Raw genomic sequence first — 13,427 nt, forward strand, 5'->3', positions numbered from 1 at the left:
TTAAGACGTGCTCGAGAGAGTTCAAACTGAGCATCAGAATAGGGAAGAAAGGTGAAGTTAGTAAGTAATGTGACATGGCTATTGGTGTTAGACCGGCTGGTCTTTGCCATCTCCAGTATAGGATCCCAAGTTGTTGCTGTTTTTTGTTGTTGTTGTTGTTTGGAGAATGCTCTCAAAAAAAAAGATGAGTGGCAGTTCTTTGGGCAAAAAAAGTCTTGCTGATGGCAGAGATCAGAGGAGAAGCAGATAGGAAGACAAACAGCATCCCAAATAATCACTTGTTATAATCAAAGAGCATCTCTGAATGCACAACATGCTGAACCTTGAAGCAGATGGGCTACAGCAGCATAAGACTACAGGCAGGCTCACCAGAAAATTGGAAAAACTGATGAGTTTACATTTCTGCTGTGATTTTGTATGGGTCAGAATTTGGCATAAGTAACATGAAAGCATGGATCCATCCTGGCTTATATCAGCGGTTCAGGCTGCTGGTGGTTGGGCAGATATTTTCACTTAGTACCAACTAAGCCTCATTTAAACAACACAAACTAGCTGAGTATTGCGGCTGACCATGTCCATGCCTTTACGACCACATTTCGTACCAGTCATCTTCTGATGGCTGCTACCAGCAGGATGACACACCATGTCACAAAACTCAAATAATCTCAAACTGGTTCTTGAACGATGAGTTCATTGTGCTCAAATGTCCTCCGTAGTCACCAGGTCTCAATCCCATAGAACATCTTTGGGATGTGGTGGAACGGAAGATTTACATCACAGATGTGCAGCTGATGAATCTGCAGCAACTGTGTGATGCTATCGTGTCAAGATGGACCAAAATCTCTATGTTTTCAACACCTTTTTGAATCCGTGCCATGAACAAATAATGCAGTTCTGAATAAAAAAGGGGTATTATTGGCAGGGTGTATCTAATAAAATTTTTACTGATGTAAAGTTAACGTTGGGGTTAAAAGAAACCAAACATCCCAGTTTTCAGTCTGGGATTTTGATGGACTTCTCTTTTTTGTAATAAATACCATCACATCTCACTTGGACATAACTCTCACTCACAGAGGTTTTAATTATAATTCATTTTACCTCACTATTAGCAGAATACAGCTACTTTTCATACATCTAAGAAAGAAATAAAAAACACCCAAGAGTCCCCACAAAAGAAACTCCCACTGAAATGTTAAATAACATTAAAATGTTTGATTGTAATGTCATGGACGTTTTACCATCATTTATACTTTTCTGGCTAAACTTTAAGCACATGGTAAATTAAAATGTTTTGGCAAAACTGTTTTTATTTAATGGTCTTAATATAGAGTTTATTTTAAAAGTCTTTTTCATATCCTTGCTCACTGATTTCTTTGGAATTTGGTTTGATATTACTTAATTGGATCCTTAACCTACACCACACACATCTGAGCACCATCCAGTAATTGCATTATGTTTATATCTCAGGCCCGTGACCTGGTTATTGTGCAGGAGGAAGAGTTCAGATTGATGTATTACTGTAATGCTAACTGTGTTTCTTTCATCATCAGCTTCATTTGGCCTGTGATTAACTCCCAATCAAGAGGCTTGATTAAAAGTGGGAGTAAAAATATTCCATACATATTTTAATACCGCACTAACAAGGAAGCCAGCTCCCAAACTGCCAACAAAATAGATATACACCCATGACACGCACGCACTCGCACATACATCTCCCCTTTTCTCGCCTGAAAACACACACCTAAACATTTCACGGCTATCTCCCCCACACCCCCGATGCCGGCTAGGTGGAATTAGAAAACCAACCCCGCGGTCTCATTAATTAATTAAACACCGTGTGCCACTGGCACCTGGGTACCGGTTATCACTGCCACTCAGACACACCATGATCTCAATAACCACCCCACCACAGGGCAGAGAGAGAGACGGGGAAGTGAAGGGACTGCTGATTCTTCTTTCCCAACTTTGAGGTAAAGACCTTTAAGGAGCGAGGAAACCAGACAGCAACAGAAGGGAGACCGCGGACTCCGTGTTTCTGTGTAGGCGAGAACGTGGAACTCTTAATGGAGCCTGATCAGTGTTTACTGCTGCATGCTTTTGTTTGTGTGTCTTTTCGCTCGCTTACGGACTCCGCAGGACCGTTTTATCATCCACCCTAGCAGGGGCCCTAAATCACTGCAGCAACACGCTCCTCATCATTTGCTCTTAATGCTTCTGGATGTGGAAACAAAGCATGAACACACACATAATTACACACACGCTTTTTTGATTCCTAGCCAATGAATGGTTTACATTCTTCTTCTTCTTTATTTTTTCTTTATAGAAAAACATATTTTGCAAATAAAAACCACAATTGTAATTTAATTGTAAGCAAAGAAATTTTTAGATGTTGTTCATGTTGATCTTAAAACAACAAAATTCTTTAATTTCATAAAGGAAACCTTACAGTGGACACCTTTGAGTAAAATCACGCTACAAACACTCATAAAATGTCTCACAGAAACCCTTTTTTACTGTTACCTAATATCTGTTAGAAGTTCAGAAAGCAAAAGACTGATTACTTCCTGAAAAATGACTCATTAAATATGTTTTTTTTTTATATTGTCCATCTATCCAACTGATTATCAACTTCCAATCAAGCACCAGCAGATCAAACAGTGGACAACAGATCAAATGTCAGGTGTGTAAAGCAGGGATTTCTCAGGCTAAACCATTCCTGAATATTAAATCGGAGTATGTATTTTACCCTATTTGCAAAAGTCAAACGTATCAGGTTCACATACATAAATTGACGCGAGGAGCATCGCTGCAATATTCCACACCTTGCTATCTATTTTAAATTAAATCATGGCCACCAGCACTAATTGGACCTATAGGGACAAATAATTTGAAGTTCTGAAAAATAAGTGGTATCGCTGTTGGTTTTGTTGCCTTTCAGCTTTTGAAATTGACTCAAAATGTCTGAATCAATATGAGATGAGGGATTTGAAAACTCAGTGCAGGCGAACCGCGCGACTTAATCAAACTAAGAGAAACATTTCTGAATATGGAATATGACTGAGATCCCCGGTGTCCTGCACAAAAGTGGAAAAATATAGAAGATACTAAATTAATATGGAACATGTAAGGCTCCCTATTATCATGAACTACTTAGAGTCAAGTCTATCTGGAAAAAATTAAGAGGTTTGACATATTGCACAACCCGTTTACAGAGCCTTATATATGGAAGGTGCCCTTTTGTCCATCAGTTGGCTTCAACTCAGAGCAGCAATGGATGTCATGGGAATGTGCAACTATAATTCTTCCAAACTGACATGGAGACAGGTGAACATTTATAATATATGCAGAAAATGTACAACAGTTTGGGTTTGTTGGTCATGCTTTCCAGTGCGACTGGATGTATAAAACCTAGTTATTAGCTAAGTTTTTGTTTGTTTTTCAGCCAAATTTCATGGTTTTATTGAATTTCTGTGCACCAGCTCTGCTCTTTGTTTCTGCAGATCGATCAGAGTGTGTCCACAACAGAGGTGGGACACTTGATTGAGTTTGCAAACCCATGGTTGGGTTGGCTCTTTGGAGTGTTTATATGGGAGAAGGCCAAGTTTTCCATTTTGGGTGTGGAAGTAAGAAATGTTTTCCCTGCTACACACTGCAGTTGAGCTGGCTGTTGTATTAGCTCAAAATGCAGTACGTTTATTTAAACTCCTCTTCTTTTTTTTCTCCCCTTCAAGATGAAAATGTGACGCAGAAAGCATGCCGCAGCTTCCTCCAGATGATGATTCCAAAGTTGAGCAACGGCAGCATTGTGAAGAAGACCAGAATTCGCACGCATTACTGAGATCAAAGTGCCTCAAGAAACCCAAATCAGGGTTGTCAACAACTACAAACACCGAGACAATAAGCTGTCACTGTCAGAGTTTCCTGCACCAGGAGTTGAAATATGACCTGGTGAATTTCAACAGTGAGCATTTTGCCACTTTTGTTCAATACAGCTACGCTGTGTTCAACTAGGTGGGTGAGAAGATACAGTAGAGTAGCATTAAATCAGTTGGTTTGGGTTGTTGATAAGCAGTGATTAGTTGACTTATTTTATACTCAAAGATGAAGTAATGAAGTGGCTCCATGATGTAGTGGTTCACACAATCATCTAACAAGTGAGGGATCGCCCATTACTGACCTGTTGCACCCATCGGCGTGTGTGGCAACATAGTGCGATTTTCATTCGTGCACAAAGATTTGGGGTAAAATAATGCACTGTTTATTTGCAGTTTATGCACCAGAATCTGTGCGATAAACGACATTTTTCTGACATATTTTGGAGAGATTTTTGCAGTGAAGTTCAGATGACAAGCATCAGAAATATTGAAAAGTCTTCATAGCGTCATTGTTTAGCTGTTTTTTGCTGAGTTGGGACTCTCGGTGTCTGGCTGATTTTTCGCCATGTTCTTGGTTTCTGAATCACTATCTGGTTTTAAAACACCAAGATGGTGAAAAGTCTCAGCTTGAGGTTTCAGACCAGATGTTCATTAATCAAAGGGTGATGTCCATTTCTAAAGTTCAGAAGTATTTTCTAGAAAATTGATATTTTGCCATTTTTGGATAAGAGAATACATTTCATATGTGGTAATGTTACCTTGTGTTCTAAAATATAGTGGACTGCATTTTATTTTCGAGGAATATTAATGGTCAAATGATCTGGAAAATAACCTTTAGTTGTACACCTGATTGACTGATCAAATGATCTAGTCTTTTCAGATCTCATTTAAGAAGAAGAATCAAGCCCACCAGGATACAACTCAGATTCTGGAAATGATAATGCAGCAACGGGTGCATTATCATTTCTTTTCCTAATGAGCAAAATGAAACTCCTCTGCTGCTACTTTGTCTGAGAATGCTTTATTTAATAACTTGAGGCACAATCAGATTTATCCATGGCTTTAAGAATGCTTCTGTGCCTCCATGCTCACCCACAAAATCCTTAGTGAACTCTATTAAAGGCCAAAAACTTACCAACAAAGCAAGCTCCATAAGACTCAGCAAACTATGTGTCCTCTTGTTTATTAAGACTTCAGGAATGTCAATAAGAGCATTTCTATACAGTAGGAAGGCTGTAGAGGGCAGCGCACAGACACAATGACCTCCCGCTATTCTCCTCGTTGATAATGACCCAGACACAGGCACAGGCACACTGCCCATCAGCCAGACCTCTAATAAAGCCAAACACTCTCTATCATCTACTAATAACCTCCATGCAGCAGTAAGAGTCATGGACAGGCCGGCGTCTTCTGAATACACGCCGGGGAACAAAGCTCCGAGCTGAAGTAGTGGAACGCATCCTGCTTATCGATCGGCGACTGTGCGCTGCCTGATGGCACACGGTGATAACGACATTCTTGTTCTTCATCCCCAAAACACACAAAGACAAAGAGTGCTGTAGAAAAGAAAACAACAGACAGACACACACACTCAGACACAGTGCAAAACATTTCACTCTAACAATCAATCCTTTGGGTAGACTCATTTGGAGGCTCTTGGTTGCCACGCTGCTTCACATCCTCAACTTCACACACAAGAACACACTTGCAAGGTTGGTATTTTTGTAAAGATAGGATTGGAAAACTCGTTAGTCTTTTCTTAATTGGTATAGAAATTCCGTCCTTTTTTCCCCCTCACAGCAACCTCTCCAGGGGAATGCTGATTAATAGTCCTCCAAGTCCTCATGATACTTCCCTCACCTCCTTGCACATATACACATACATCCTCGCTCCTACTCTCTGTAGTGCCGAGCCATCCATACTCAGCTTCACTGTTCAGCAGACGATCATTTCTTCACAAGTTTTCTCCTGTCTCTCCTCCAGCTTTCACATCACTGGCTCAGCCTGACAATGTATCCATACAGCTGGTCTGAGAAGGCTTGAAGAGAAAACTTATCTTCTACCCTCCTCCTCCCAGCTTGTCCCATGTCCCTGCGGAGGTGTGGCTCCCTGACGAGCCTCTCCATGGCCTTAGAGAAGGCCTCGGCCGTGGGCTCGCACAGGAAGCCCGTCTCCCCGTCTGCCACGCTCTCCAGGGGGCCCCCAGAGTTCACAGCGATAACGGGGCAGCAACAGTACATGGCCTCCACAGGAACTATCCCAAAATGCTCTCTGCTAGGGGTGTAGAGGACGGCGGTGCTGCCCTGCAGCAGTGCCACCTTCAGCGAATCTGAGGGGGAGCGGAGGAAAGTAACACAGTCCTCCAAGTGGAGCTGCGCTGCTAGCTCTTTCAGTTCAGTGTAGTGCTGAACATTCTCAGTGACGCGATCATCGTAGCCTCCTGCCACCACCAGGTGAATGCCTGGTCTCTGGCCAGGAGGAAGGCTGCTCCTCAGGGTTGCCAAAGCCGCCAGAGCCAGGCCTAAATTCTTCTTCCTTTCGTATCGGTTCAGAGAGAGAAACAGACAGGTAGTTCCCTCGGGGAGCAGTCCTTCCAGGCTCTGTGCTTCAGTGGTTGCCTCGTCAAAGGTACGCGTGTTGAGGGAGGGATAGAGGACATCTGTCTGGACTCCGCTCAGACTGCAGAAAGTCTCCCTGAAGATGCCTGCGGTGAACTGGCTGTTTACCAGAATCTAAAAGAAAGCGTAAAGAGATTTGTTCACAAAGATCTCACATAAATCAGAGGTATTTTAATTCCCTATAACATGAACAGCAGCATAAGGCCTTTGATCACCAAAAAGTCTAAAGTACAATCAACATGTCATCATATTTCTCTCAGGGGCCTGAGCTCTGACACCAGCTTACATGTGGAGATCAAATCCTTTCGCACCGGTGAATAGCTAAAGAGCTAAAGCAGTTGCGAGGAGAGAGAATTTACTTCTCTCAAACGTCTTTAGGCTGAAAAGCTAGGTGTGCTCTCACACTAGGTAATCTGTTCTGTACCCGATTAAATTGTATCTACAAAGTCCAGTTTCCTGGCCCATGAAAAGATAGGCTCATTGTAGTTGGACTACACAGTAAGTATTTAGTATAATTGCTTATTACACACAGGCACAGAGCGTCTTCAGGAACAGCTGATTGTGAAAGTCGGCAGAGTTAGTTATTGAAAAAAAAAAAACCAATAAGGCAAGTGAGAGGATAGTGTCTCTGGACTTCCAAAAATCACCCCAAACAACCCACGAAAGCCATAAAATCATTCACTTAGTGCTCTGCAGGAATGCTTTTCAAGGTTGTACATCTACATGACAAAGTGTGAGAGAGAGAATCAAATTCAAAATGAGAGATTAATTTTCCACGGTGATTTAGCAAAACTCTTTTGACATAAAATGGTCAATCCCTTTATTCCATTAGTCTACAAATTAATTTTATTATTTTAATAATTTGTAATCAGATATGCACCGGATCAGCCTTTGGTAGGCCCACAGACTCTGATTGAAAAGTGTGCTGGGGTTTTTTGAACTTCTTTCATTGGTTCACTGATTGGTTAACATTCCTTACTATTTTTATTATACAAATGAAATAAAACAGTCAGTCCTGTAATCTGACCATATTGCTGTGTGTGATGTTACGCACCATATCAGCCATGCCTGTGGTTCGTTCCTCCAGCCAGTCGATGGGAGTACGGTAAAGCTTCTTCAGGGCCGACTTCCTCTGAGTCAGCAGCTGGTCTGGGAAGTGACAGTAGAACAGAACCTTCTTCCTGCGGCGACCCAGTCGTAACACTGGGATACACACCGACACCTGGGGTCAAAGGGAACAACGATAAGATCAAAATACAGAAAATGTGACATGTGCCCATTTAACAGAAGTGCAAGTCATAAAACGGCTGATTGTTTTTAAATGGTATTGTAGTGTTTAAAACACTGCACAAGGATCAATCAATATAAAATTCACCAAATCTGGAAAACAAATCCCACTGGACCCACTTGGAACCAGCAGGTTTTTAATTCCAACTGTAGCTTATTTAATGAAGCCATGTGTTTTATCAAGACAGAGCTTAAATATATTCTGCCAGCCCTCAAAGTTTCCACCCCATTTTAACAGTAAAATGTGCGGATTCATAAATATCCTAAAGCTAATGTACCAAATGTTTAAAAATAAATAAATAAATCTGCTCCTTCGTCTTGAGATGCTCAACTGGGAAGCACCCACTCACTGTTTTTCATTGAAAAAACAGCTAAGTGACAGAGAAGTTACAGTAAGTTATGAGACACAGTTTTCTCAGAAGAACTGAAAAAATATATGACAGTCATTCATGCTGCCTTTGCCTCCAAACGGGGTTTTAAAAAGCCTTTTTATATCCTCTCTCTTAAAAGGTTTCTGGCACTTATTGTGCAATACAATTCACCTGATCACAGAAGATGACATCATATTCCACACCGCTAAGGAAGACCAGGTAGAGGGCCACATAGATCATCCTCAGGTAGGCGCACAGGGCATGCAGGTAGCCAAACACACTGGTGGGTAGCCAGTCACCCACACACACCTATTAGAACAATAATAACAGGAGCAGTGACAAAATGTTTGTGTTTACCAGTGATATAATTTTCTTTAGTAGCATAGTGCACTCTAACACACCACAGGAAGTTCCTCATCGAGGGTCTCAGAGAAGCAATGTGTTGGGTCATAATGGGCCGTCCAGATCTGAACGCTACATCCCTGAGACTTCAGAGCAACGGCAGCATCAACCACCAGCCGCTCCGCTCCCCCAATACCAAGGTCAGGATGGAGGAAAACTACCCGTGCCATCCTATAGACAAGAAGGAATACAGTTAAAACTGAGATGAATAAGGGCAAATAGCTAATTTTCCCAAATCAGAAGTACAAAGTTTAGATGAGCAGCTTTAAGGTTAAAAAGAAGTCAGTGTTAACCTCGGGCACAGATTAAAGACAGATTAAAGAAAAAATACATTTTCTGTGGCATTCAAACAATCCAAAACTTGATGCTGATGAAAACAACAAACAGTTTTCTCCAGCAAAAGGTACCCGGGATTCATGCATCTAATCTTTGAAAGATTTCAGGCCTGCATTGTTGCCAACTTGAAGAATCTGTCCTTGTGGTTTGTACCATCACTTAATTTATAACTTTTATCCCTGAAGGTACTTCAGAACTGTTGACAGCAAGGAAATACACCCACAGCTGCTGGCAACCACCCTGTCTGACTGTCACAGCCTCCGTCACCTATTTGAGGACAAACAGCTAGTTCACAATATAGCAGAGAGAAAAAGTCGAGCTAATAACAGGTTATTCCTGATTCAGATACCTTTTTTTTTTGCTTTAGATGACAGTTAGTACGATTATAAGCCGTTTTAGACGTTTGTTCAGTTATTATTATAATGTGTTATCCGTCAACCGCGGAATTAGTAACGAAACACAACCACATCTTTAGGTAAAATAATTTAGGCTCGGGTCTCCGCACTAACCTGTCCAAATGTACCAACCTGTGATTATGCCCGTTCAGCTGTCTGTAATACCGATCAACAGTCCGACAAAGTTACCGTTTAGACGCCATCTTGGCTCAAATCAAACGTTACGACTAGACTCACCCCGCTTCGTGCTTGAGCCACAATGGCTAGCGTTTCCTCCGACGTGACAGACACGTCTCTTTCAGAACCGAGGGTAATCAATTATTTGCCTTTGATTTAATGTACATATTTATAAACGAATTCAAAACATTAGAAATAAATATTTTTATAATTATTACTTAATAACTCAAAAATGCATAAACACTTGAAATGATGTTCTGTTGAGTGTGTTTTTTGTACTAAATGCGGTCAGTTACTCAGGCTTCTATCTGGTCGCCTACTTTGGTCTTGTGTTTTGCAGTCGTGTCCTTTTTAGACAAGCGTCAGCTTTGTGGGCTCTCTTCTCAAGTTTTTCACACACTGACTGTGTGCCGCTCCTCCGACGTGGACATCAGCTTGAAGAGCTCCAAAGCGTTTTAGCTCGCATCTGGACAAATAAAACAAAATGGTAAGCTCCTCAGATCTGACTGGAACGGCTATTACTGGTCACGCTAGCCTTGTCCACCGCATTCATTCAGCACTCAGCTGTTAGCTAGTATGCTAACGTTAGCTCATCAATTGTAGACGTGGCTCTTTTAACTACGAATTAAAGGATCTCAAGACAAAGTTTCAGGCTATTGTAGTACTTAATTAAGTAAATGTTAAATATATGTGACTGCTTTAGAAGGAGATTTGGTACTTGATGCTTGATAGTAACCGTATAAGTACCCATTCAGAGTCTTTGTAATCTGATATAGACGTAATATACACTTTAAAGCCAAATATAAGTTATTTATACACGAAGCATTTATTGAATCTCATGACAGAGTGCTGTAGGTTAGTTTTAGGTGTGAAAATGTAACAGATATGAAGGTTTGTGATTGAATGCGCTGTAACGTTGTCGTATATTTTAAACGTGCTGGTTATTTTCTAGCCTGGACCAGCAGCAAGTGCCACCAATGTTGGAGCCTCTAGCAGATCCCCCAGCAAGACAGTGGCTCCCCGTGCAGCAGGCTCCACAGTCAGACAGAGGTATGCATACACACACTTTATGTCATCAGCATTTTAAGCTGATGACAAAAGGGCACAGAGGGTGTCCTGAGGAATTGATAGATAATGCAGCCTTCATTGTCTCTACACCCAGTTTAACACCAGATTTTCTTTCTTCCACCATCCAGTGAGAGAATATCTTTTGTAAGAAAGATAACTGTGCTGCACAAACACCTTACAAAGCTTGCAATTACCCCCCCCCCCCCACACACACACACACACACACACACACACTCACTCAGTAGTGACCCATCTATTAATGTCGTCATCCTGTGAATAGGTGTTGATAATTTGTGCGCGTGTCTGTGTGCACGTGTGTGTCCACGTGTGTGTACGTGCGTGCTCCTTCCCATAGATTAGAGCAGATAGATGTTATGCTGTTGGCTTAATCAGTGTGTAATCAGAGACTCACTGCTTCCTCTCAGTCTCATTATTACCCATTACTACCACCATCTTCATTACCTCATTAACCTCTGTTTAATCTCATCCAAAGAATGACGGAGCAATGACTCAGAGTGCTCTTTCATCAACAGCTGCTGTAGCTGAAATTAAATTCATAATAAGCCGTAGTGTATAATAGATCGCACTGTTGTTTTTGATTTTTTTTTTCCCCACCTCTTCTGGTGATTTATATATGGCAGCCTAAAAGAAGGTTTTGATTTGGTTTATACAGTTGAATAAAGTTAAAGTCTGATGAACTTTGCCAACAGTATGATTGACAGAAATTGTGTTGTGCTTGTTTTTTAAAATCTAGTTTCTTTTCCATTCTGGAAAAGTGTTGTAATGTGATGACATTTTTTAATTTTTTTAAGAAATAGCTGATTATTGGTAGAATAAAAAATCGTTTTGCATCTGTGTTGCACAGGAAAGCTACCAGCAGTGGTACACGCAGCGGTGGCAGGACCACGGGATCTGCTGGCACAGGCGGCATGTGGCGCTTCTACACTGAAGACTCACCGGGACTCAAAGTGTAAGTATAGTTTATAAAAGTTTTATAGCCACAAACCAATCCAGCGTTTGACATTTTGACTTTCGTACACTCGCAACTCCAAAACTAATCCTCAGGATTTCCGACACTCGCCGTGTTTAATGGTGGGAAATTGGCCAGACGTGACTCAGCAGTAAAGCAGTTGATGTATTCAGCCTAATAAGAGTGTGAGTGTATATACACACGTAATTATGTGAGTAAAGTACACATTTAGAAAACTCTCAAACTTATATTCTGCTCCATCCTCAATGCCCCATCCTCAATGCCCAACCCCCTCCAACAGCAGAGGAGGCATCCTGCCTCCTGGCCATAGCCAGTCATTGGTTGATCAATGGTGCTGTGGTGGTTATTGAGTGCGTCTCTCCAGCAGTCGAAGGAGGGCACGCTCGCCGTATACAGTGCTGTATATCGAGTGCATGTTTGTTCCTGTGTTAGACGCCGGCCTCAAAGCTTCATTAAAGGATCCACTCTGAAAGGTCAACTCAATTACAGCCTTCTGACAGAGGGGGGAGGAAAGGGAGGGCCGATGAGGAGAGGGAGGGCTGATGAGGAGAGGGTTGGCATGGCAATGCTTCTACTTAGCCATGCGCTCCTCCACCCCCACCCCCCACTCAGAGCCTCCTTCAGAGATGAGAGCCCCTTCCTTGTTTCTAAAACTCATCAATAAAATCAGCCTCTCCGCTAAGACTCGCACTCTGGTTAGGGTTACAGCAGTGTGTGTGTGTGTGTGTGTGTGAGAATCTGGTTATTAATCATCGTCTCATTGTTGTGTGACAGCGGTCCGGTGCCCGTGCTGGTGATGAGCCTGCTTTTCATCGCGTCAGTCTTCATGCTTCACATCTGGGGGAAGTACACCCGCTCTTAAGCAACCCTGGCCGAATGACCTTTGACCCTGCGCCTCAGTTTCTTAACTCTTTGGACCTGGACCAAACAACAAATGAACCACCATACCCTCCCCACCTCCTTTTCTCTGCTGTCACTACAAACACACAAATTGGATTTTTCTGTACACGATCTTCATCTGCGTCTGACTCTGGTGACCACCTTGTTGCTCCTTCCCATCACTGTGTGCATGTGTCACACATGATGGGGTGAATGGAGAGAAGCGGTGTCGCTGTCCCTTTCAAGCAGCAGGAGTAGCCTGTGTTCACTCCAATGCTGTATGAATTAAGTGCAGTGCCCAAGGACATTGTTGTTTTCAGGCCCCCCACCAACATTTCTCCCCGTAGCCTGAATTACAATTTTATTTTATTTTTTGTTAACAGCATTTGTACAAAATGTGATTGTATTATTGTACAATTAAAAAAAAAAAGAAGAAAAAAGTAAAAATTAATGTGTGTGTTTTTTAAATTTAACCTTACTTTGTTTGACTAAAAAAAAAAAAAATCTTTTGTTTTTCAAGTCATTTGAAGTTGAACGAGGCTTTTTGTACACTGAATGAGGGGACAAATATTCTCTGCCACGTTGTTAGTGACAAGTGAAGTTTTCTCACTTTTAACCTTCTGTATCCATTACCAGACTACTGAAAGCCGTGCGTTTTCACAAAAGGCATTTACTAGTGTTTGTTTCGACTAAAATTAAAGCCTTGATGGTGCTTTTAGATGGATAAAAACAAGGATATTAAAACAGAAATTGAAATGTTAAGTGTTAAGTTTCACTGTGATTGGCAGTCCACTAAACGCTTAAACAAATTCCAGCTACTTGTAATTTATCCGACTGAGGCTTTGGCTGTAATTCAATAATCCTATTTCATGTTCTTTTTGCTAAAAATTACATTTAAGCTCATCCTTTACTCAGTTTTAATTGCGTATGCTTGCTGTACATTTAGCAACTGCTTAAAAATTAAGTTTGAGTCGATGAAAGTTGGCTTTTTAAGTTTGGGTCTTACACCCGACTGCCAAAAGGTTGTT

General features: G+C 41.5%; 2 protein-coding genes and 1 pseudogene across 7 annotated transcripts; 2 read left to right on the forward strand and 1 right to left on the reverse strand.

The window, feature by feature from the left end:
- Positions 1-3,270: 3,270 nt before the first annotated feature.
- LOC309717998 lies at positions 3,271-4,855 on the forward strand (annotated as a pseudogene). Its single transcript has 4 exons — positions 3,271-3,324; positions 3,501-3,623; positions 3,732-3,999; positions 4,756-4,855. The product of its transcript is annotated as an uncharacterized misc_RNA (transcript).
- Positions 4,856-4,877: 22 nt separating this feature from the next.
- alg2 (ALG2 alpha-1,3/1,6-mannosyltransferase) lies at positions 4,878-9,560 on the reverse strand. Of its 5 annotated transcripts, none has more exons than XM_082550917.1 (5): positions 9,522-9,560; positions 8,553-8,724; positions 8,323-8,460; positions 7,548-7,715; positions 4,878-6,607 (listed from the first exon to the last, which is right to left on the reverse strand). In XM_082550917.1, exons 2-5 carry the CDS (start codon positions 8,721-8,723, stop codon positions 5,867-5,869), a joined length of 1,218 nt encoding a protein of 405 aa, XP_082407043.1. In that variant the 5' UTR covers position 8,724; positions 9,522-9,560; the 3' UTR covers positions 4,878-5,866. The 5 variants fall into 5 exon arrangements, with proteins under 5 accessions (XP_082407043.1, XP_082407040.1, XP_082407041.1 ...); XM_082550914.1 differs by having other exon boundaries at positions 9,417-9,529; XM_082550915.1 differs by lacking the exon at positions 9,522-9,560 and adding an exon at positions 9,399-9,515.
- A 247-nt stretch (positions 9,561-9,807) lies between these two features.
- Positions 9,808-12,839, forward strand: sec61b (SEC61 translocon subunit beta). Its single transcript, XM_082550919.1, has 4 exons — positions 9,808-9,948; positions 10,414-10,511; positions 11,395-11,499; positions 12,295-12,839. The coding sequence occupies exons 1-4, from the start codon at positions 9,946-9,948 to the stop codon at positions 12,380-12,382; spliced, it is 294 nt and encodes a 97-aa protein (XP_082407045.1). The 5' UTR covers positions 9,808-9,945; the 3' UTR covers positions 12,383-12,839.
- The last annotated feature ends 588 nt before the right edge of the window (positions 12,840-13,427 follow it).

Source organism: Aulonocara stuartgranti (genome assembly GCF_965226115.1).
Source record: "Aulonocara stuartgranti genome assembly, chromosome: 11".
Taxonomy (NCBI): Eukaryota; Metazoa; Chordata; class Actinopteri; order Cichliformes; family Cichlidae; genus Aulonocara; species Aulonocara stuartgranti.

Coding starts and splice junctions, on each gene's coding strand:
- alg2 (XM_082550917.1), bottom strand. CDS start 8,723: ATGGCACGGGTAGTTTTCCTCCATCCTGACCTTGGTATTGGGGGAGCG. Junction 8,461..8,552: donor TCGATGAGGAACTTCCTGTG/GTGTGTTAGAGT, acceptor TTGTTCTAATAG/GTGTGTGTGGGTGACTGGCT. Junction 6,608..7,547: donor CCACAGGCATGGCTGATATG/GTGCGTAACATC, acceptor GCTTTCTTTTAG/ATTCTGGTAAACAGCCAGTT.
- sec61b (XM_082550919.1), top strand. Junction 10,512..11,394: donor GGCTCCACAGTCAGACAGAG/GTATGCATACAC, acceptor TGTGTTGCACAG/GAAAGCTACCAGCAGTGGTA. Junction 11,500..12,294: donor GACTCACCGGGACTCAAAGT/GTAAGTATAGTT, acceptor GTTGTGTGACAG/CGGTCCGGTGCCCGTGCTGG.